The sequence below is a fragment of the Podarcis tiliguerta genome (assembly GCF_965153285.1).
Source record: "Podarcis tiliguerta genome assembly, chromosome: 5".
In the NCBI taxonomy this organism is placed as follows: Eukaryota; Metazoa; Chordata; class Lepidosauria; order Squamata; family Lacertidae; genus Podarcis; species Podarcis tiliguerta.
Genome location: NC_139538.1, coordinates 49,084,968 through 49,107,158, shown reverse-complemented (window position 1 = coordinate 49,107,158; position 22,191 = coordinate 49,084,968). Strand labels below are relative to the sequence as shown.

Here is a 22,191-nt window from a genome sequence, read left to right as displayed (position 1 = left end):
ATCTACGTACTATGTAAGACATTCCAACTTCAGAATTCTGTTGGCCTGCTCATAAAAATTTGCTCTTTTCAAAGCTATTTTATTTCTTTACTTCCCACGCTGCGTCAGTCAAGATATGTGTGTGCTATCACAAGCCGATTTCCTCCCACCATCCCTAGCTAGTCCCCAAGGTAGATTTCTCATAGAGGAAACAAGTGGGGGATGCGGAGGGAGGGGGAGGAGCTGAAAGGAAATACTACATCTTTTAAAACTTCTTTATATACAGAAACAAAACAAAACTACAAAAGGCACAAAGATCTGTTTCCCTTTCCAAGTCCTTTCTCAAATATTTCACTTAGGGGTACAAGCCCTTCTTACAAAGATTTGAGCGTGCAACTACTTCCTTTTACAGGCATTTGACATTACTTATCTTGCATAATTTTAGGATATATCCTCAACTCAGCATGCGGGGAATTTTCTTGTTGGACCTGCTGCCCCCGAGCTGACAATATAGCCCTGTGTTTGCAGACTTTGGGCTTCGCATTGGCTGCAATATGAGCAGAGGCTATTTCCTGCCAGTGATTGAGCCTTTGCCCCATATCAGGGATGATCTTATAGAACTGTCAAAGGAGCAAGACAAGAGAAGAAGTGTTTCTTCCAACCAAGAGGCATGAAAAACATCCGGAGAGGCCTCGGTTGCGTACTAGGGCCAGCTATGAGAATTCTGGGCCTGGCTCTTTTTCTACCTCGAGGAAAGTAATCCATTGTGACACTGGAGGGAATTCAGGAATACAAAGATGTGCCCTGCATCTGAATCAAGAGATACTGTGTCGATTTCCAACTATAACTGGACTCAGCCAAATCTCTCTGCCTCTTTATCTCTCTTTTTTTATTCAAATGCAAAAATCTGCTGGAGACACTAGCTTCTAGGTGCTGTTGTGGGTGTAGCCTTGGAGTGTTTGAAACCCATTTTTGTGTGTGATGGGCTCCATTTCTCCTGCCTCTCCCCCACTTTTTTAAACTTTATTTTAAAAAACTTTGCTTAGAGGCCAGCAGGACAGGACAGTGCTGAGCTCTTGCCCAGCCATCACCTTCATTTCCCTAGGGCACCTATACATATAGATTTCATTGATCCCCACTGGGGTTTAAAGGGGCAGCGTACAGCTGCTGACTCACTTGTAAAATGGGCAGAGCGACGTGCGCACAGCATTATTGCTCTTCGACCCCTTCCAGCAAAAGTAGTTTCCCACAAACTCTTTGACTCTCTCGAGTGTTTTGCGTTCGCAAGAGTGAGATTCAGCTCCGCAGCCTGGGGCAAGGAGAAAATGGTCTCAAGAGTAGGCATTCATTGCCTGTGATCGAAAACTTTATGCACCCCCAAAAAGGGAGCACAGCAAAACATGAAGAGCACATTATTTACATGAGAAGGCTTCAGATTTCATCCCGGGCATCTCCCACTGAAAAGATCAGATAGCGGGCGACAGGAAAGCCCTTTGCCCGAGACCTTAGGAAGCCACTGGCAGTCAGAGTAGAAAATACTGGGCTAGATGGGCAAACCGCTTGAGCTGATATGAGGCAGCTTTCTGTCTTTCCTTTCTGATAGCAATGGTAGGGAAGCCAAGCACCATTTTGAATTTCCAACAATACACCCAAATACTTGATGTAGCTACTGCCATGGGGTAAAACTGGGGAATCAACAAGGTGGGCAGTGGAGGGAAGGGAAACACAGGACACTTGGCTAGGTAGCACCCCCTCTCTAACTTGAAGCCAACCCTCAGTGTTGCCCAGCCTTCTGTATTGCTTGCTGTGATGTACAATTATAAAGGGTCAAACTACACCTAATAGGCATTGCACAGCATGGGTTTTTGTTGTTGTTAATTAAATTAAGAGGTGTAGGGTGGGGCGGAAGCACAATTCCTACCATAAATACAGTGTGTATTGAGGGGAAGCTTACCTCTTGCCTTCCCAACCCCAATCTAAAAGGAAACTGCCCCTCTCCCGTGGCTAGGGATTCAGATTAAAAGTATCTGGGGACGGACAGACTTCTCCTCACCGTATAATGTGTTGCGTCCATTGCTGCTATTCTACTTCCACAATGGAACTTCCCTTCCTCTACTTGGGAACCCCCCACTCACTTCCTTAAAATCTTCTCCAGAAGGTTGGAAAACAGATTTTGGGAGGGCAAGTCCCATTGCTGAAATGGAACTCTGCCTGCGCAGTGTTGGATACAACCCGCGACATTTACAACAGGACCAGCATCCCACCACACTAATGGTTTAATTATCAAAAACTGAAGACATTGCTACACACTCTACAGTAAATTTAACATGCAGCTTAATTTTCTTAGGCGTGTGCAGGGATGGAATGGCCCTGTATGAGGCACCACTGCTGGAGAGTCTCACTTGCTGCCTTCAAGCTCTCAGAAACAGGCAACCCTACAGGCAAATAGCAGCTCTACCCTTAATCACCAGACTTTGAAGCTTCTCTTTCTTTCTCCCTCTGTCTGGAATTTCTCTTCCTTCCTGCCTTCTGATAAACAGAAAGAATGCCCTAGATTAGAAAAGCAGCCTGGAGGGAGGAAGGACAAATGAGGCTTTGGGTCCAGGAACACAAAAAAACCCCCGCCGAACGTGACAGCTAGTGCCTAAACAAAATAGATGGCAAGACTTGTTTAATCAGTGTGTAGACGACTAAAAACCATTTTTACCTGGAAATGCAGCGCTGCAGATGGCAGACTCTGTAAGGGTGGTATATAAACCATTGGAGGCGTCATCAGCATCTTCGGCAAAGAGGATGTGCCATTCGGCCGGCTCACTGGCTAGTACCTGCAGTTCTTCCCATCTGCACAGAAATAATTCAGCACAACAAAGCACTGCAGCATGGCAACAACGTAATGGCAATGGGTGTCATAATTAACAGGGGCTGTTTAAAAGAGCATGAAACATGTATAGATTTGTGTGAAACTGAAGCCCAATAGCAGCTGTTGCTCTGCTGTAGTTACTACATTTTCCAAACACAAACATTCTTTTTCTGTTCTTACCACATTTGCTTTAACAAAAGATTTCCCAGTACACACCCTTGCCACTATACCAATAGAAAAAGGAGCTTTATATGCACACTTAATGCAAGGAAAGGGAAGGACCTTTTTGATAGTGGCTCCCCACTGAGGTGTGCCTGGCCTCTTCATAATGCTCTTTTAGAAAGCAAGACAAGACACATCCCTTTTTCCAGGCTTTTGGAGGCGGCATAGGAATACAGAGTTTTTTTAAAGTCAAATTTTCTTATAGACTGGTGGATAATTTAATGGGGGGGTTATGGAATTGTTTTGGTATATTTTGTTACATTTATTATATTGTTTCATTTTCTTCATTTATTGATGTAAACCTCTCTGGGGCCTACAAAACTCTGGGATACAAAACTCTTAAACAAGTGCCTAAAACTCTCCCTAGCAATGGATTTCTAGCATGTGGACCACCACTTTCTCTTCAGCTCTCTAGCCTGATAAATCTCACTTCCACTGCAAGCCTTTTCTTCAGTCATTGGTAGTCAATAAGTAATGGAACACCCCTGGTTTCTTCCCACTCTAGACTAGAGGATAAACTTACCTTGGGAAGCTGACTCCCACAGCAAACACAGCAATCCCCCTTTCTTTTAACTGCTTGGCTGGCACTGCCACATTGCCCTGAGATCTCCCATCAGTTAGGATTATAAGGATCTGAGGTATGGATGAGTTTCTGCCCCCAGAGAATCCTTTCCGAAGAATGTATTTCAGAGCAAGTCCTGTTTCTGTTCTCCCACCTCTGAGTTAAACAGAAGAAGAATGGGGATAAGTTAACACTGCTCTCTGCTTCGTTTCCAACAGAAGACCTGACATTTGCTCAGGGAAACTGCTAGAATACAGAATTTGGTTTGTTTGGAAAGTCAGCAGGTGATGGAGACTATTACTGGAATAAAGCAGGGCTGTATGACATAAGTAAAAACAATCTTGATAAAATAGGTGCAACATACACAAATATGGTGTTTGAGAGCAAAACCAGAATGCATTCTACCTTTCCAGCAGGCAGGACAGCAAAGAGGAGCAAAAAATGTTTTGAGATGGTGCACGTTCCTCTTAAATGTAATTTCTACTTCATTCTTCTCCCCTTTCCCTACTGACTGTATAGGCAACAGACATTATACATTGCTTTAGAGTCAAGTAAGTCTTATCCAATAACCCATTACTATCAAGTGGGGGGAAACTACACATTACATATGTACAGTCATACCTCGGCTTGCAATCGCTGTGGGATTCGTATTTTTGGGTTATGGACATGCCAAACCTGGAAGTACCGGAATGAGTTACTTCCGGGTTTTAGCGCTTTGCGCATGCACAGAAACACTAAATCGCACTTTGCACATGCGCAGAAGCACCGAATCGCAGCGCTGTGCCTCCCGCATGGATCACATTCGCAACCCGAGGTTCCACTGTACAGTGGTACCTCAGGTTAAGTACTTAATTCGTTCTGGAGGTCCGTTCTTAACCTGAAACTGTTCTTAACCTGAAGCACCACTTTAGCTAATGGGGCCTCCCGCTGCTGCCATGCCTCTGGAGCACGATTTCTGTTCTCATCCTGAAGCAAAGTTCTTAACCTGAAGCACTATTTCTGGGTGAGCGGAGTCTGTAACCTGAAGCGTATGTAACCTGAAGCATATGTAACCTGAGGTTCCACTGTACAATGAAATCCAATGGCCCTTCTACCACATGAGAAAACCCTACAAGCTTCTGGAGAGGAACATTAACACTCTCCACACACCACTTCTCTGGTCCAAATTGCCCCACCCATTCACAGTCAGGGGGTTCAAAACAAACACTTGTCCTGTGGTACCTTCTAATCGGGGGAATCTCCAGGTTGCAGCCTGGGACAACTATTATCTTCTGGTTCATTTGTTTTAACACAAAACAAGCTACTTCTCATAGAGATAGATCTGAACCTGGCACTCAGGGTGAGTGCATGTATGATGCAAGTTCATCTCTTGGCAGTCACAAGAGCAAGTAATGACTCGCACATGAGGCACAGTCACCGCATCCAATGGAGGCGGCTCACACATGCAGAGTCATCGGGTACCAAGTTATATATGTATGCCATGATTCATATTGTCCTGCTTGCGGGGGATGCTGCGTTACAAAGATTTCTAGAGTCACTGCAGGTGCAGTTTCATCTCTGCCCCCACACTTGCACTCCAACATCTGTTAAATGTTAGGTTGCAGAAGTCCAAGACATTAAGTGCTGTTGTGGGAAGCCCCCTTGGATTTTACTAGCTGGTCACTGGCTCTATTACCCAAGTATTTTGGCTGTCACAGGGTTTTTCTTCTGCTGCTGTGAGAAATCATGTTTGACATACAAAGAATCTAGACTGCAACAAACACAAGGAAAGACTGGAAATGATATACAGTGTGGTAAAACAAGTGTGCTGGTGGTGGTGATACCACAATGCTAACACTTCGCATATTTTCTTGCATACTTCCAGTCACCACTCCAACTAACTCTGTAACAAAACTGCCTTGATTGTCTCCGTTTTCTATGCCTGTTGTGGGAGTTTGACCATTTCCATTTACTGTACTCTTTCTTAGAGCTGCTTTTATTTCCATTCAAAATGATTTGGGCAAAATTATGAATAAGCTCCTTTAAAAATAAATCACAATGTTACCCCCCCCCTCATTTCCACATGCCTACAACTCTTTATTTTGGGCCATGTTTATTCAGTTTTTAAAAAATAACCCTTATTGTGATTTCTGTATTTCCTTGTGTAGTCAGTATTTGATCATACTCACACTTTGTGGTGCTTGGTTCTTTAATCTGCACACTTCTCTTTGTACCACCCTATAATTCTCAGTTCTCTAAACTCCTCCCAGAGCTGGCTTTGATCTTTTCTAGGTCTCCCCTTTATTCTCTTACTTAAATGTTCTCTCTCTTGAGCCACATGTCAAGAACGCATCAGCAACACTGCAGTAGCAGTCAAATCTGCCTTAGCCAGCTGCATTTTGTCATTGCTTTGCTTCCATCTCCAAATGACTCGAAACTCTTGACGGCTTTGATTTTAAATGCTGCAGGTTTTTTAAAAAAATAATTTCTTAGATCCTGTGCAACCAGGGCTGTTTTTCGATTGAGGAGATGGGAGTTCCTTTCAGTCAATGAGTTGGCAGGCCCTTCGGTTTTAGTTTACCAACCAAGCCAGGAATGTCCTTTCCACATTGTTTGTTAGGACAAAATTGACACACGCATACCTCACATTCATATTAATACCTGCGTGTGAGGCGTGTGAGTTTGTCACCAGAAAACAGCCTCCACTGTGTCTTCTTGGCACTAACACCCAGAGAGAAAAAGGAATGGTGTACCCCATAAGTGATGTAAAATTTGCATGCAAGTGATTAAAAACACTGTGGCGGGATGCTTATCCTTTTCATGTGTCTTATCAGCAAGAAAGTGATTTTGTGAAGCACAATGGGCTTGGCCATGAAGGAGGACACTATGCGAACCAGAATCACCCTATAGATATCGATTCACAGCCCCAATGCACTAGCGGGAATCCTTGAATTGGCTTCTACTAACAGAATGAGGTGGCTGAATCTGGCCCACTCTATTTTAATGCATGCGTCATTGGTTGTGATACTTCTAAACTGCTTGAAGCCTATCTTAGCATTAAGAGCCACAGACAAAAGATTGAAGAGGGAGGGAGAGAACCAAGTGGCCATGAATGCAGACCTTCATATTTTCCAATTCTGCCCTCTGAAGTGGTTGCTGCCATCCTGGCTATTTTTGCCAGTGATATCTTTAAGCTAAAACCAGGATTTACTGGCAAACTGAAGGACGTTATCTCTGCTAGAGCTGTCAACGTTCTCTTCTCAGCATTAAAGGAATGTCAGCACATGTCTAGATTCCAGATATTCAATACCATTTCACAGCCTCTGCTTTCAGTTGCACTTCAGAAGCAGTCAAAGAGGAATCGGGGGTATGCTTTTCATACCCTGTCTTCTCTTGAAACATTAACAGCTCAGTCCAGTCCCACAAGAGGCAAAGAGGAATCTCCACTTAGCACAACAGAACCCCATTTCTCTCTCTTCTCCATCTCTTTCCTGGTGGCAGGTGTAGGTGCATACTTGGTGTCCAAAATGATCATGCAGAGGGAGGGCTGCGTGAGAGCCCTGGAGGTGTGCAGAGATCTTCCTGGCGCATAAAGTGTCTGTGTGCACATGTTGGGGTTTGAGAGAGAAGGGGGGAACTATGCTTCAAAATAAGTAAAAATGAGGAAAACTTTCTAAATATTAGGCTACACCATGTTATGGGGAAATATATGTGCAAGAACAGCACAAATTAGCCACTTAGAGACCTCATGTCTATCCCTGGGGACAAAAAAAAATTCCACAACACACCCACACCCCTACGACTGTCTTAGGCGTGTCTGATATGTGCATGACATCACAAAAGGGGTGGGAACGGGGAGAGGTGGCCTTATGTGGGTGCTGTCAATGCACGTGGAGGTCCAGAATGTAACCGACACGCATGTACACTAGAAAGAATTCCAAAGCTAAGGAATGGCCACCCAGAACAGTTCCTTGTAAGTCCTTGCTGTACATGAAGGTTGTCACCAAGAGACCATCTCTGATTCACTGTAATGTTTGCAATCTCATGGCCTTAAGCACACTTAGGGGGTGGGTGGCTGTGTGCCTTTGAATACTGTTTTGTTTGGAATCACAAATAGGGAAAGTTCTCTTACACTCAGGTCCCGCTTACTGGCTTCCCATAAGCATCTGGTTGGCTACTGTGAGAATAGGAAGCTGGATCCATGCCTTTGGCCTGTTCTAGCAGAACCTTTGTAGTTGGTGACCCACACTCTGATTCTTAATACATCCACTTGGAAATAAGACCTATTGGATTAAACGTAACTTACTCCCATGCCAGACTGTCATTTAAACTATTTGCACCATGGGACACCGAATATGGCTGGATATGGAAAATCAACTTAAATATAAATATATCAATTAAGTTAGGTCCCAGGAAATGATCTGGAGGTACATGAGGCCATCATATTGCTGAAGCTAAGCTGGTGGTCTGGTTGACAGGAGACCAGCTGGGAACCAAATGGATGCCCCCCCCCCCCCCCGATTCCATAAAATAATGAAGTCAAGATATAAATCAATGAATAAATCATTAAATATTTCATTCACAACATTGAAAGTAAAATGTTCCAAATACAACATGAACATGCAACTATCAGAATGAAACTATTACTTGCCAACTACTTATTTTAACTTCCTTAATAAGAACTCGCACGTATAATAATTCTTACTTGAACACAATCTTCCTGAGTTTGTCTTTTATCTCCTGCTTGGTAAAATACGAATCCAAAGGGAACTCCAAATGAGGAGTGTTGCTGAACTGTATTGCTCCCACTCTGACCTGAAAGGGGAGGGGAAGGTCAACAAGGCGGATTTATTTTTATGCAGTTGCTACCATTCCAGGAATGCTCAAAATGGCTACAGCAAGAACAGATATGGGAAGTGAACTAGCAAACCCCATAAAGATAAACTAACAAGAATTCCCCAAGTTGCCTATATTCTCCTACAGACATACACAACATGCATCTCCCAGATTCTACACGGCACCCAGTGAGTGGAATAAACTGGGGGTGGAGGGTGCTCACCTTTCCTGGATTGATGTCCAGAGCATCACAAAGCTTGATTGCTAAATATTTTGACCTTTCAAAGCTCCCTTTGCCAATGCTGTAAGATCCATCGAACAGAAACAAGACATCAACTGGGGCAGAGCAATTCATAACTGGCAGAAGAGAAAGAGGGGTTTTAATCACAACACATAGTAATAATGTTTAAGAAGTCAGGTTGGCTGGGAGGACAGAAGGAGGAGGAGAAGAGGACTGGCGGGGGGTGGGGTGAAGTATACATGCTGAAAAGAAACCAAGGATAACATTCCTTATACAGCGGTACCTCGGGTTAAGTACTTAATTCGTTCCGTAGGTCCGTTCTTAACCTGAAACTGTTCTTAACCTGAAGCACCACTTTAGCTAATGGGGCCTCCTGCTGCTGCCACGCTGCCGAAGCACGATTTCTGTTCTCATCCCGAAGCAAAATTCTTAACCCAAGGTACTATTTCTGGGTTAGCGGAGTCTGTAACCTGAAGTGTATGTAACCCAAGGTACCACTGTAATACATTAGCAAGTGAAGGTCCAGGAGGGAATAAGAATTCAAATGCACATCACCATTCATTAAGCAAAAACTCAGTACATTACACTTCTTTGTTTTGTTCCCAGTTGCTAAAGTTTTCAGCCTCTAGATCACGAGTGGGGAACCCTTTTCAGTGCAAGGGGCACAGGCAAAAATAGGCAGAACAATCACTGTGAATTTAATCTCTGTACTGTAGGCTAGTTTTATCATACACTCACACACCCCTCTCTGTCCTCTGTGTGGTGTCTGTAATCACAAGCGATCAGGATCTAACCAGCATCACTCCAACCATTCCAAAATCCAGTAAGTGGGCGAGGTGATAATATTGAACGTAGCCATATGGTTACATGTTGAAAGCAACTGTCTTGCCTTGCGGTTCCAAACACCAGCCTGAGAAAGCCTTTAAAGGGATGAGGAACTTGCAACCCTCCAGATACTGTTGGACTCTCTGATTCCCATCAGCCTCAGCCAGGATGACCAATGCTCAAGGATGATGGGATTACAGCCCAACAGCTTTTGCAGAACCACAGATTCTGTATTGATTCTTAAAGCACATCCCTAGTTGGGTCAACAACTTTCAGGGTCAGGTCTTAATATTCCCCAAAGATGGATCATTCCTCTAAGCTCAACTAACCTTCTCACTGGGGGGGAAAATGTCATAGTATCATAGAAACTGCATTCGGAGAGGAGCAGAAGTTATATAGTGGTACCTCGGGTTACATACACTTCAGGTTACATACGCTTCAGGTTACAGACTCCACTAACCCAGAAATAGTGCTTCAGGTTAAGAACTTTGCTTCAGGATGAGAACAGAAATCGTGCTCCGGCAGCACAACAGCAGCAGGAGGCCCCATTAGCTAAAGTGGTGCTTCAGGTTAAGAACAGTTTCAGGTTAAGTACGGACCTCCAGAATGAATTAAGTACTTAACCTGAGGTACCACTGTATCTGCAGTACTAGCTGCCATAAATTGCTGATTAATCATGACTGCCTATGCGCCGAAAGGGATTTTCTCTCTCTCTTATTATTTAAAGACACAAACGAGATGTCGTGGAGCCTCTTTTGGCTTTACAGCTTTGTTAAGGATGATTTAGGTACATTGCATTCTGCCTGAGGGACTTGGCATTAATGATCCTTACAGTCTCTTGCGGCTCTAAGATTCTATTAAATCCATAAGTTTAAACACTTGTGGTTTGCTTGAAACAAGTTTCACAGAGTCAGTTTCATACTAGCATCAGGTTTTCCGGAGACCATGTCCCGGTGTTACCTGAGCGTGCACAAACTTGCCTGCAAGGCAATTACTAGTTGCTGGGAGTGTGTGCCAAGGTAGAAGCTTCAAGTTGACAGAGTTGGATTAAGCTAAGGTTGTCCTTTCATTTTACAGGGAGGGGCCTGTGAAAATGGGCAAAGCACAAACATGCCCTTGGAAATTTGGAAAACATTTGTTTCAGTCACTGTAAATACTCTGCATCCATGAAATTAGTAAAAACAAAACAAAACAGGAAAGAAAAAGGACTACACTGATAAATAGGGAATAAGCATGTCAGCAAGTAAAGGCTGCTTCCATGCCACAGCACTCAAAACAGTGCACAGAAAAGCTATCAGATTCAGTTACTGAAAGCCCAACTACAGCAGAGACAATGGGCAAAATCAGAAATGGAGTCTTACAAATCGTATTCCCCCAGGCTATATGGGCCAAATTCCATGAAACGTGGGAGAAATCTAAGATCAGTGTGCCTAAAGTTTCTATTGGTATGTTTTTTAACAGCAGCCATGCAGGAGAAATGGTTGTCTTCATTTTGATTACAGAGGTGACACCAAGAGAAGGGGTCCTGCTAGCCCTTTCCACCCCGCCCAGCGTTCAATCCACATCTCGGAAGCTGCTGTGTGCAGTAGAGGAGCCCGGCTTTTTATTAGCCTTGTTTATTTTAAGCAGATGATGATGTTCTCAGTTATCTGCCCTCTTGTGTCTTGTTTCTTCCCCTCCCCACTTTAATTTTTAAAGATTGCTTTGTTGTTTCTTGAATGTTCTTAGCTTCTCAGAGTCCTACTCTGGTAGATGTAAAAGGTGGGACACACATCATTCTAATAAAGTAACAAGAAATGCCATCTTTAAGGGAAGAGTTAAATCGCCTTGCTCCATACTGCTCCAATCAAATTCAGAGTTCCACTATCATCTGCTTATAAGTAAAAGCAAACATTGGGGAAGCCAGTTATGAAGTCCCTACATCCTATATTTTTGTTTGGCCTATTCCAAGAGACCCCTTCACATGACGGCCCAAACCCTGTCCCCAGCTCCCTGGACCCTATGATTTCTATGCATGTAGGGTTTTTCTGACCTGGACTACCCATGATATAGGATTGTACTTTGCATAGAGGCAGTGCTTTTTTCTAGGGGGGGGGGACACAGGGGTACGCATACCCCCAACATTTTGTGTATCTAAATTGAGGGGCAATATTTCAATATGAGTAGGAAAAAGAGTACCCCTACAAAAAAAAATTCAGCAAAAACGCACTGCATGGAGTTCTGCATGCATATGCTTCCTTGCTCAGACTTCCAGACTCAACTTGTGAACAGTAGGTGGTTGGAATGGTGCCATCTGTGAATGGGACCAGTGGTATGGCCCAGCTGCCCCTCAATGCAGGGGAAACACCCCTGCAGACAAAATGCATTAGGGGGACGAGAAGCATTTAATTGATAAAAGATTTTGATATTCAACAGGCATAGTGGGTCAATTTAAATCCTACGTAACATATATTATGGTGTACTGTATTTATTTTTATAGCCCCCTCCCACCTTAAACCATTGTTACCCATCCTAACTCCTCTGATATATAAAAACTGAACTAATAAAAAAAAACACAAGTACGAACAGTTCATGCAGCAAGGAATGAGAAATTTGCATTTTTAAATAAGGCAGCCATGTATTTATTCTTGATTTCCTCTCTCTTTTACTTTGTCTTCCAGGACAGCACTGATTATCCCCTTTGGCTTTGATTTCTGCCTAGTTAAAAAGATTTGAAATCAGTCCGCCCCCCCAAAAAAACAGTTTAAAAGGGATTGAAAGTTTTAAAGCATTCCACTGAAAGCCACTGAGTCATGTTATACAGTAACCTTGTTAATTCCTATCTGGCAATAGTCCACTGCACCCCTCATTAAACGGTTGCTGGAACACTGAGATGTTTCAGCAACAGAGGATAATACTATAGCTGAAATTAATCCCAACACACAATTAATGGGTATAAACCATACAGTTTCCACAGCTGCTCTTCTCCCCAAGTTCACCTCCCACTACAGCAACATAAAAACTTTTCAGCCTGCAGATCAAGCCAGCTTGGCAGCATAAATATAGAATAAATTACACAACTGACATTAGGAGCTCATAGTCAAAGATCAGAAATTCTTTTAAATAGCTGGGTGAATAAAAATATGTTGCTCATGTAATGAAGGGTAGAAATCTGCAAGCGGGAGAACTAGGCACTGCAAGAGCTTTTTGTGCAACAAACAAAAAACACTCACGCTGGCCAGCTGCTGAAATTTTCTCAATGGTTTCCTGGCTGACGTGCAGTTCTTGGATGCTCCATGACACAAGTGCTATAAAATCAAGTCGTCAACACAGTTCACCAGCTATAACCAAAATATTTTAACAGAACCTCTTTAAGGCATTACTTTCAGATGATTTCCAAAAAATATCAGGATAGGGACAGGCAGCAGTGGAGCAAGCCCATTGGGCAGCTGGGCGGCGCACATGCCCTGCACCCAAGGGCGGGGCCAGCCAGGGCAGGATGCTCTGTGGGGCCTCTGAGGAGTCTGCCTGCCTCCTCCCACTCAGCCGCCCCACAGTTGGGGGGGAGGCAGCGGGCAGACAGTTTGGGGCAGCGTGGAGCCTGCGGGCGCCCAAGCCTCTATGTCACTCCCAGGAAAGATGAGTGGCTTGGGAGTGCTGCAAGCCCCGCAGTGAGTGCCGCCCGCCATTTTGTCACCCCCCTCAGTGGTGACACCCGGGGCTGATCGCCCCACCGCACCCCCCTTCCTCCGCCCCTGAGGACAGGATAGCTTGTGCGCTTTCTCTTTGGCACCCATTTAAAGATGCAAATGGTCATACGATAAGCACAATAATCTAGCTTTTTCAGCTGCAGAAAGGCTATAAAGGTACGCAAGACACAAAAGAATACTAGGCAGTATTCAACTAAATTTTACTCTTGAGTAGACTCACTGAAATTAATAGTCATCATGCTCATTAGTTTCAATGGGTCTACTCTGGGTTAAATACCACCCACGTTGCTTCAACCCTGAACAAAATGTTATGGAATTGACGGGCCTGACTTAAATCTGACTGGTATCAGTGTATAAATTGAGTAATTTCCTTACGGTTGTAAATATTTTTTAATCGTTTTAAAACTTTACCAGGTCACAGCATAAAGTTTATTTGATGGGGTTCACTGGAGAGTTTTGTGGCTCACATATTGGTAGGTCTTGCTTGGGCCCACCGGTCAGATCTTGATAAACTAGAACTTTGAGAAGGTTTAGACATAATGCCATGCCAAACTATGGCATATGAATGTCCTAGGCATTCAGGCTCCCAAAAATGAGATTGCAGCTAGTCTTTGCTGTTCCCACTCCTGTTGAGATGTTTCAAGTTTAGTTTGTCATCCAAACCTGGGCTTTGTCTCCAGCAAAACAAATCACAAGCCCAGGTTTGGATGACACCCTAAACCAAACCATGGTTAAGCTTGCAGCAGCACAGCAACAGGAGAACCAGAGGAGGTGTGAAGCAAGCGTGATCTCCTCTGGGGGAACTCTCACCCTCCTGTGTGTTGCAGTAAGCAACGGTTTGGCTAGCAATAGTTTGGCTGGGTGAGTCAGCTTGATTCCTGTTGCTGTGAGACAACAGGATCAGAAAGAAGGATTGTGTGGCATGTTGTAACTTAAAGAACGAAGAGAGTGACCTGGTTTTATACCATTCTGGACACCACACAAATGCTGTTATAAGATTTGTACCAATGATATTGTTCATTTTCTGTTCATGCCCAGCACAGCACAGTGTATGATTTGGTCACACATCTGTGTGGAGCTGATGAACAAGTACCATACAAATTTGTGCCTAAGTGGATGCAGCCTTATTCCTTATTCTACAACCATCACCAACTTTCTCCTGTGTTGAAAAGGGCAGATTTTGCAGGACACCACATTCCACCCACGACTATTTACCTTGTAAACTCACCTTGGGAAAACAGGAAAATGCAAGTGTAGGTAAGACACATCAAGAGACTCATGATGACAGCACTGCGGGGTAAAAAGACACGTATTATTTCTAGGAAAGCTGCTAAACATATTATCTGACTTTTAAGATCTTGACTATCAAAGGGTATTAGTGGCAGCTGGTGCACACCATACAATTGCAAACAGATCCATTTTCTGATTGTACGTCACACATCAGCACCATTTAACTTTATGAGCTACTTATAAACCTCCTTATGCTGCTCTAAACAGCAATGACATTTTTGCATAAACAAAGATCTGGCCTCTATCTAGCTGGCTCGTGCCCAAGTTTACTGTAGCTAAAACTTTCCATTTAAACTGTACATGGAAACTATAGTTTGGTGACGTAAGGCTGCCATGACTCATTAGCGAGTCTTGATCTATTGTTTGTGTATCATGTGCTATGCTATATATATAATGCCCCATCTACCAACTCACAAAGCTTCATTTGAGCTCCTCTGGTTCAGCACTGTTTTTCAATAATAAGCTTTACGCTAGAATCCTGGGAAGCAGCATATTAATGCCTATGGATCAGCATCTCTTGCTGAAGATAGACTAGATATATAAAGAAAGATATCACATAGCATAGGTCTATCAATGGAGGCAAGTAGATCTGAGCCTGGCTAATATCTAATGGAAGGCAAGCTGAGAACTCAACATTTGCTACATCGAGCTCCTTGGATACAGCCTGAGATAGTGATTAATATCCTTTCAGGTATTTGGCCAAAAGTAATGTCAGAGCTAAAAACAGTAGAAAGGTATTTAACATAGGACTGCTGGTGTTTGGCCCCTACATCTTTCCAGAGGCTTCTGGGATGCCCTGGAGCCTCATTTTCCTATACCATGTATTAACCAAGTGGTTCTTTGCATCTACAAACTGGTAGTTCAAGCAGAGTACTTTTGAAAAGGCACAAGTGCTTCTCCTTGCCAACCACAGTCCATGTCCCTACGTCAGAGGCCATATGCTTTCTAGGGAGAGTCAAATCCCACCATCTCTTATTTTACTAGCTGAATACTGGACATTTGCCTGACACTTGTATACCTAGTTTCTTATATTTTACAAACATAATTGATGCTCAAAGGGCTGATTCTCTACAGGACAGGTCATTCTGTTTTTAACCCAGGGATGGAGAAGCTGTGGCCCTTCAGATGCTGTTGGACTCCAGTTCCCATTGGACTCAACAAGCATGGCCAATGGCCAAGGAACACAGGTGTGGTAGTCCAGCAACAACTGGAGGGCCTCAGGTTCCCCATTCCTTGTTTAACCAAATGAAGGTAACAACGGTAACAACAACAACAACAACAACAACAACAGAGTTCCTCAAACAGCTCTGGTTCCCTCTTTCTCCAGTCCATCTCCTGGTACATGCCATTAAGATAATGATATATTTCTCCACTCCCACAAATGCGCACTCAAATAACTCCAGAACTGCTTGACTGTAAATTCCCAGAAACACATGAACAAGTCCCCACTTGCCCTGGCAGGTGAGTCAACCAGGACGCTATAGCAGAAAGTTTGGGGAGATAAGGGTGTTTTCATGACACTCCTATCTCAACTTTAGATCTCAGATTTCTCAAGGGAAATTATTTCACGCAGCTGCCCCGCTCTACTGTTTTAAAGGAAAAACTGAAAGTAGCAAACACTTATGAATAAATTTATTAGGCAGTACTTACAAACATCTGTATCACTAAAAGAGTCTGAATGTTCGTAGCTGTGAATGAAACAACAGCTGTGCAAAAGTTTTAAAGGAGCCTGAGCTGCATTTATAATACATATTAATACTGTGTATATTCATTATATTATTATAAAAACACATGACCAAACTAGATATGATACCTTAAGCGTGTGTTTTCCCTGTTCCCATATAAATCAGGGATTGAAGTGTCTGCATCTAACCAAAACTACCACCAAGTAGCAGGTAGGTAAAAAGAATGCCTAACACCGCTATGGCTTTGCTCCATTTCTTTTAAGCACTCTGCCACTAAGCCCAGCTGTGATGTGGGCAGAAAAATAAATGCTTAAGCCAGAAAGGGGCTCTTAACTTTGTGGCCCAATTGTGGCCCTCTGGGCCTCTTTCTGGCCTGCAGAAATCTCCCCAGGCCATACCTCTTACTTTGCACTCCCAAGTACATTTTCCTGGCTGAAATATGGCCTCAAACTTCTACTTGTTTGGATGATGGCTAGAGAGGTGTAAATGAGCATGTGTGGAAACTACTTACAAATGTAACATTTATATTCATTTCTCCACACACTTTTGTCTTTGGCCCTGCCTGGCTTCCTGGAAGGTTGCTCAGAAGGAAACATGGCCCCGGGGCTGGAAAAGATGCCACCTGCACCCGCCTCCTTGGCTTAAACCTACAGAGAGCGGCAAAACAAGGCAAGAGAAGAGCAAGTTTTGCTCCCCTCCTCAATGCACTCTATTTTTGTGCAAATAGTAGATTCCACCTCTGAGTTATGTGTAAATAGGGCACCACATCTCTCCGAGACATAATTGCCTCATGTGTCTAGTCTGGCCTTATCCATAACTTGTATTTGAGGGACAGTCACCAAGAATGCAGCTGAAGGGGAACAACCAAGAACACAGATGCTCTGAGCTATGGTCCTTCTTCCCCTTTCCGCAGAGAACCTGGAACAAGATCCATTCAAAGAAACAGGAAAAAATGAAGCTCTGATGTTTTACGAAAACCTTTGGCTTCCAAAACATAACACTGATGGAAAAATGTGCTGCAAGTCAACTGGGCAAATTATGCATCACTGTACAAAGAAGTTTGATCTGTTTGTGGTAAGTGGAGTTTGAAAATGTAGCTTCTGAGATGTAAAACCAAAAGCACCTTTGTACACTTTTTGTTCGATTATACTACCTTCTTCATATGTTGACACAGAAGGTTGGACATTAATGTCTGTTGGTAGTTAGGTGTTTAAGAATTGCAACTTTGGTATAGATTTTTGATTCTTTTTTAAAAAAACAAGAGCACTGAGAAGAATTAGGACAATTATCGAAGTGTGTGAAGGATAGGGAGTTTCAAGCCAGCTCACACAACCTTAAGCGATGATGCGGAATCAAGTATGAGCAGACAAAGTGCCCATGCAAATGTTTCACCACGTCAAAAGTTCCTGCTGTTTAGAACACACACTATAACTTTCCTAACGCAAATGTTTCCAAAAATGATGAGGCAATGAAATATATAACCATAGATCTGCCTCGCTCCATGCCCAAAGTCAGCCCACGCAACCAGATATCAAAAAGTCGTGCAAACTGGATATTTACCATCTAGAAATGGCTCCTTAAGTTGATATTCAACCTTTTTGTATGTCACTTAAAGACTATTTTGTAGGAAGCAACTAATGTCAAATAAAACAACTCCTCCTTTCTGCTTTTCGTAGTTTCTGTGTATGCTTATTATCACCTAAGAAAGACAGGCAGGCAGTTATACACACTAAAACACAACCCAAAGCACCTAAAAATCTGAGCATCATATGCCTAAATTCAACTCACATTCTTAGCTGGGTGAACTGATCCTACATTTGCCAAGAGGGCAGGCATGTAGGTGACTACATATAATTCTAAAGAGCACAGTTCATAGTGATTTTGCTTAACTCTTCTCCCCAGCAGACATAATCATCAAAATAGTTGAAGCGTGTACTTGCCTAGAACAACAGGCCCTTCAACAAGTGTTGCCAAAAAATAGGGTGGGAATAAATCATTAGAAAGTGTCAAGCAGTAGGTACAACTTTAATTAATTACTGCCTTCCTTTTGATATGGATCCAACATACAACAAGCTGGCTCATTAGGCTGGGGACTTCAAGCCCTCCTCCTTCTCCTTGCAGCAAGAGACTGAAAGAACACTCATATAATAGTGGAATCTTAGAAATAAAACAGACTTTGAAAAAGAATCTGGTTGTTTTAAAGGTCAGCTGTTATAAAGAGCCAGTGCAACAAGTAATACAAGCTTTCATGCTCTTTTTACAGATGCAGCTTATGGCTGTATTTATTCTAGAATCAGCTGAGATTGCGTTTGGGTTATTTTCTAAAGGAGTCTATACACTATCTAGATGTACTCATATTTATTTGCCCAGTGAAAAGTCCTTCTTAAGACATTCTGAAAGTCAAAATTCACTGCAGACTGATTCTGCAGTGTTTGATTACCCCCCAGTGTATCCAATAGAAAACAGAAGTAGGTTGTCCAGGCAATAGGGAAGGATGTATCCAGACCCACCCAGTGACATTGTGGGTGGGCGTATGCCAAGACTGCAATCACCACTGCCTTCTACATTCACTTTGGACACATGCAAGTAGGAAAAGGCACAGACAGCCTAGTCAAGGGGACAGGTTTCAAACATTTATCAAGTAACCACACCAAACTTTGTAGGCGGCAGGATGGAGAGTCAATATAGACTGAAAACACGCATGAACAATACTGAACTGAGAAAAGCTACATTTTTTAATGCAAATTGGTTAGTCTTAATTTTAGACAGACAGACCAAATGCTGATTCCTATTTAGTACCATTTTAGCTGAAGCAAGAGACCTACTTCAATTTATTTTAAGCCTTCTAATTGAATTAGATACACCTGCTGTTACAAATCATGAAAGCTGAGGTGGAACAGGTGAGTCAGGGAGGCTTACATTTGCTTTGGTTGACAAGTTCTAAAACTCTTGAGCAAAGAGTTCATTTGGTTCAGATAGAAAGAACCACTCAAGAAACAGCCCTTTATTGCAAGCTTCTGTCACAACCGAAAAATGCATAAACAATTTGGAATCCCTGTATTATCCTTGGAAGGTCTAGTTTTACACATGTATATATGGTATTCCACTGCTATTTAATCACACCTCAGCTTGGAACTTATTATTGCTTTCCCCATTAATCAAACTTTGAATGAAGCCAAACTTGTGGTCCTGGTGGGGTGTTGAAATGTATTTTTTGTTCATTTTTTGTGTTGAGGTAAACACATTCAACATCATGAGGTATCCCAACTGTGAGCATGTGCTGCTTGTTCCGATAATAATCTATTGTATGGCAGCTTCACACAGTGTTTTATGCAAATGTGCACAAATATTTTACTGTGTAAAAGATTGATGCAACTTCCTATTGCATGTAGAAGTACTGGTAAGCTCATGTTTGCGGCTGTAAAATGGGTGGAGTAGTCCAAAGATTCATAATCTTCACAATGAAGCAGCCAAACAAGCAAGCAAAATGAGGAAAGCAGCTTATTGATACTTATGCTGGAGACATATGTTGGAATCTTATGCACTCCCATGTTGGGCTTACTTCTGAACAAACATGTTTAGGGATGTGCTTTCTTTCTTTCCTTATACAAGAATTAGCCTAACAACTCACATACATCACATTTAAAATGCCTATTGAGACAAAAGATGCAAAATGGCTACAGATACTTACACACTTAATGAAATTGGAATCATCTAGGGCTAACAGAAGAGCAATCAAAGAGCAAAAAGGTGAGCAGGTGCACATCTTGTTTGGTGAGTCATATAATCATCCATCAGCTGATAGTGATCTGGCCTATATTTGCTACCTTTTGATCATAACAAGGCCTTGAAAGCCCTTCAGGAAAAATAAATGAGATCCTATCCCAGTGGACTAGTGTCATGCACATCCCCACTAAACCATCCAACCCATAGCAGTCAAGACATGGCCTGTGTTTTACTGTGCATACAAGATGGTCAATTTGTGGATAGTAAGTTTGTTGGCGTTGGTCCAACTAAAAATCTTACACTGGGCCACTCACTCCCCAATGCGTTCTGCCACAGAATCACCCTACCGAGATCCATGAAAAATATATAAATATCCTTGAGGCATCAATGCAATTTTTGATTGATTAGGCCAAGAGAAAAGAGAAAGTGATGAACTGGTAGGGAATATAAAGAATAGGCTAGGCCTACATTAAAGGGAAATAAATAATTTTTGTTTTCCCTTTGCACATCTTACCTAGGACCATTTGGTGGGACTGGCAAATAGGTTGTTCTTCCTAAAGTCTCCCATGCCACTCCAATGTCACAGGCTTCATGTCTGTTCCAGGCATGTTACCTGTTCCAGACTTTTAATTGGCAGTGCCATGGTTGAATCTTGGAACTTGGGCTTACAATGCCTATGCTCTACCACTACATCCCTTTCCTTGTTCTGGGGGCCACATTTCTGTCCTACCTCACCATATCAACTCACTGTTCTGATTCAGTTAGACCAGCAACTACATTTTTCGCAGCTGCTCCCAGAAACCGGCCCCTGAGAGGCCCTCAGCAAAGCGGATGAGCACATGTCACTGATAAGATCATGTCGTGGCTGCATTTGCAGAAAGGGATCCATTTTATTTACAGGTATGCTTCCAGGAAGCTGGCACGGTTCCTGAGGCACACAGATAGACAAAGGAGATACCTATCTCCCCATCTGACTGCACGGAGTAGAAACAAGACACTGCTCTCAACCCAAAAAAGAAAAAGAAAAATGCATGTAGAAATAAATCACCTTTTGATTTTTTGCACTGCAGGCAACAGCTGCCCCCTTTCGGTAACTGCAAAACTAGGAAACTGCTTGTGGCTATTAACATACCATCACGGGCAGCTAGCCCAGGACTGGGAGGAACTGCGCACAAGGTTCTGTGGAAAAAATGGAGAAAGCCTTGTCAGCTTATTTGAGAGTATCTAAAAGTCACAACAGAGTAATATCTTTCTGGGGGCAAATACAATGTAATAGTGATCAAGCTTTCAAGTTCTCCAGTACTCTTTTTAAGGCTGCATGTTAATGAAGATGGGACTGCAAACTCTTGGGGTTTTGCCCATTTTGCTTCATACCATGGGAGGAGAAGGCAGGACAGCTGCCCCCAATCAATCAATCAATCAAACAAACAAATAAATAAAATACTTAAGTAAAATAGACAGAGGAAGATGGCAGGTGAGTGTCGTGCCCCCACCACTTCACCACTTTAAATCCTGGCTACGCCTATGCTTCATACCCAAGTCTTGCAGAAGAGTTCTGGAGAACTTGAAAGTCTGAGAACTGTTTCATGATATTTTAGCTCCGTGAAAATCTACAACTATTATAAATATTGAGGGGGCGGAGGGATGGTGCAAGACTCCCAGAGCCCCCACCCGGCCCTACGTTGCGCAATTTTTCCCCTCTAAAAGTTGCAAAACGTGCCACCGGCTGCGCTGGGACCGTTGCGCGTCTTCAGGAGCTGGTGCGGGAGGCGCCCTCATTTCAAGGAGCAATTCCTGGAGTCCCAGCGCCCAAATGCATTGCTGCGGATCGAAAGGGAAAGGATGCTGAAATTCAAGCCCCGCCGGCAGGCTCGCCCTTTGCTACTTCTGCGCTTGCTTTCCCAATGCCAGGACCGTCCGGGGTTATTCACTTCTCTCCTCCCTTCTTCATCGGATGGGTATGCCGGATTTCTGTACCCGAAGCGCTGCTTGCTCTGCCGCCACAGATCTCCAAGCTGCTGAGCGCAGGGCCGAACCATGCGCGGTGTCCCCCTTGCTCTGACCCTGCACGCAGCTTTCGCTTTACTTTTGCTTAGGGTTTGCAGCCTCCCTACTGTAAACTCGCTGCTCCCTTTGCAAATCGCGAACGAGGCGCTCGTGGAACTTACCGATTCCCTTGCGGATCCCCAGACGGAAGCAATGGAAGAGCAGAGCAATCTTTGCAAGACGGAAGGCGAGGTCAAGTTTTATCCCTCCGGCCCCAGGTGCTCTCTACGCCTAGCCGTCCTTTTCTCTTT

General features: G+C 43.3%; 1 protein-coding gene across 5 annotated transcripts in view; it reads right to left on the bottom strand.

Annotated features, from left to right (window-relative positions):
- The window catches only part of VWA2 (von Willebrand factor A domain containing 2), a 32,019-nt gene extending 9,828 nt beyond the window's left edge, over positions 1 to 22,191 (bottom strand). For 2 of the 5 annotated variants that reach the window (XR_014511495.1, XR_014511496.1), the window contains exons 1-9: positions 22,063 to 22,191; positions 20,943 to 21,073; positions 14,422 to 14,483; positions 12,717 to 12,791; positions 8,662 to 8,795; positions 8,308 to 8,417; positions 3,585 to 3,779; positions 2,687 to 2,820; positions 1,156 to 1,288 (exon numbers count right to left, since the gene is read on the bottom strand). Coding sequence is in view for 3 of the 5 variants with exons in the window: in XM_083441094.1 (XP_083297220.1) it covers positions 1,156 to 1,288; positions 2,687 to 2,820; positions 3,585 to 3,779; positions 8,308 to 8,417; positions 8,662 to 8,795; positions 12,717 to 12,791; positions 14,422 to 14,473 (833 nt within the window). In the remaining 2 variants the exon portion in view is untranslated. Of the gene's footprint in view, positions 1 to 1,155; positions 1,289 to 2,686; positions 2,821 to 3,584; positions 3,780 to 8,307; positions 8,418 to 8,661; positions 8,796 to 12,716; positions 12,792 to 14,421; positions 14,484 to 20,942; positions 21,074 to 21,429; positions 21,451 to 21,632; positions 22,038 to 22,062 lie in introns of those variants that run through there. The other 3 variants (XM_083441094.1, XM_083441093.1, XM_083441095.1) reach the window with 3 other exon arrangements.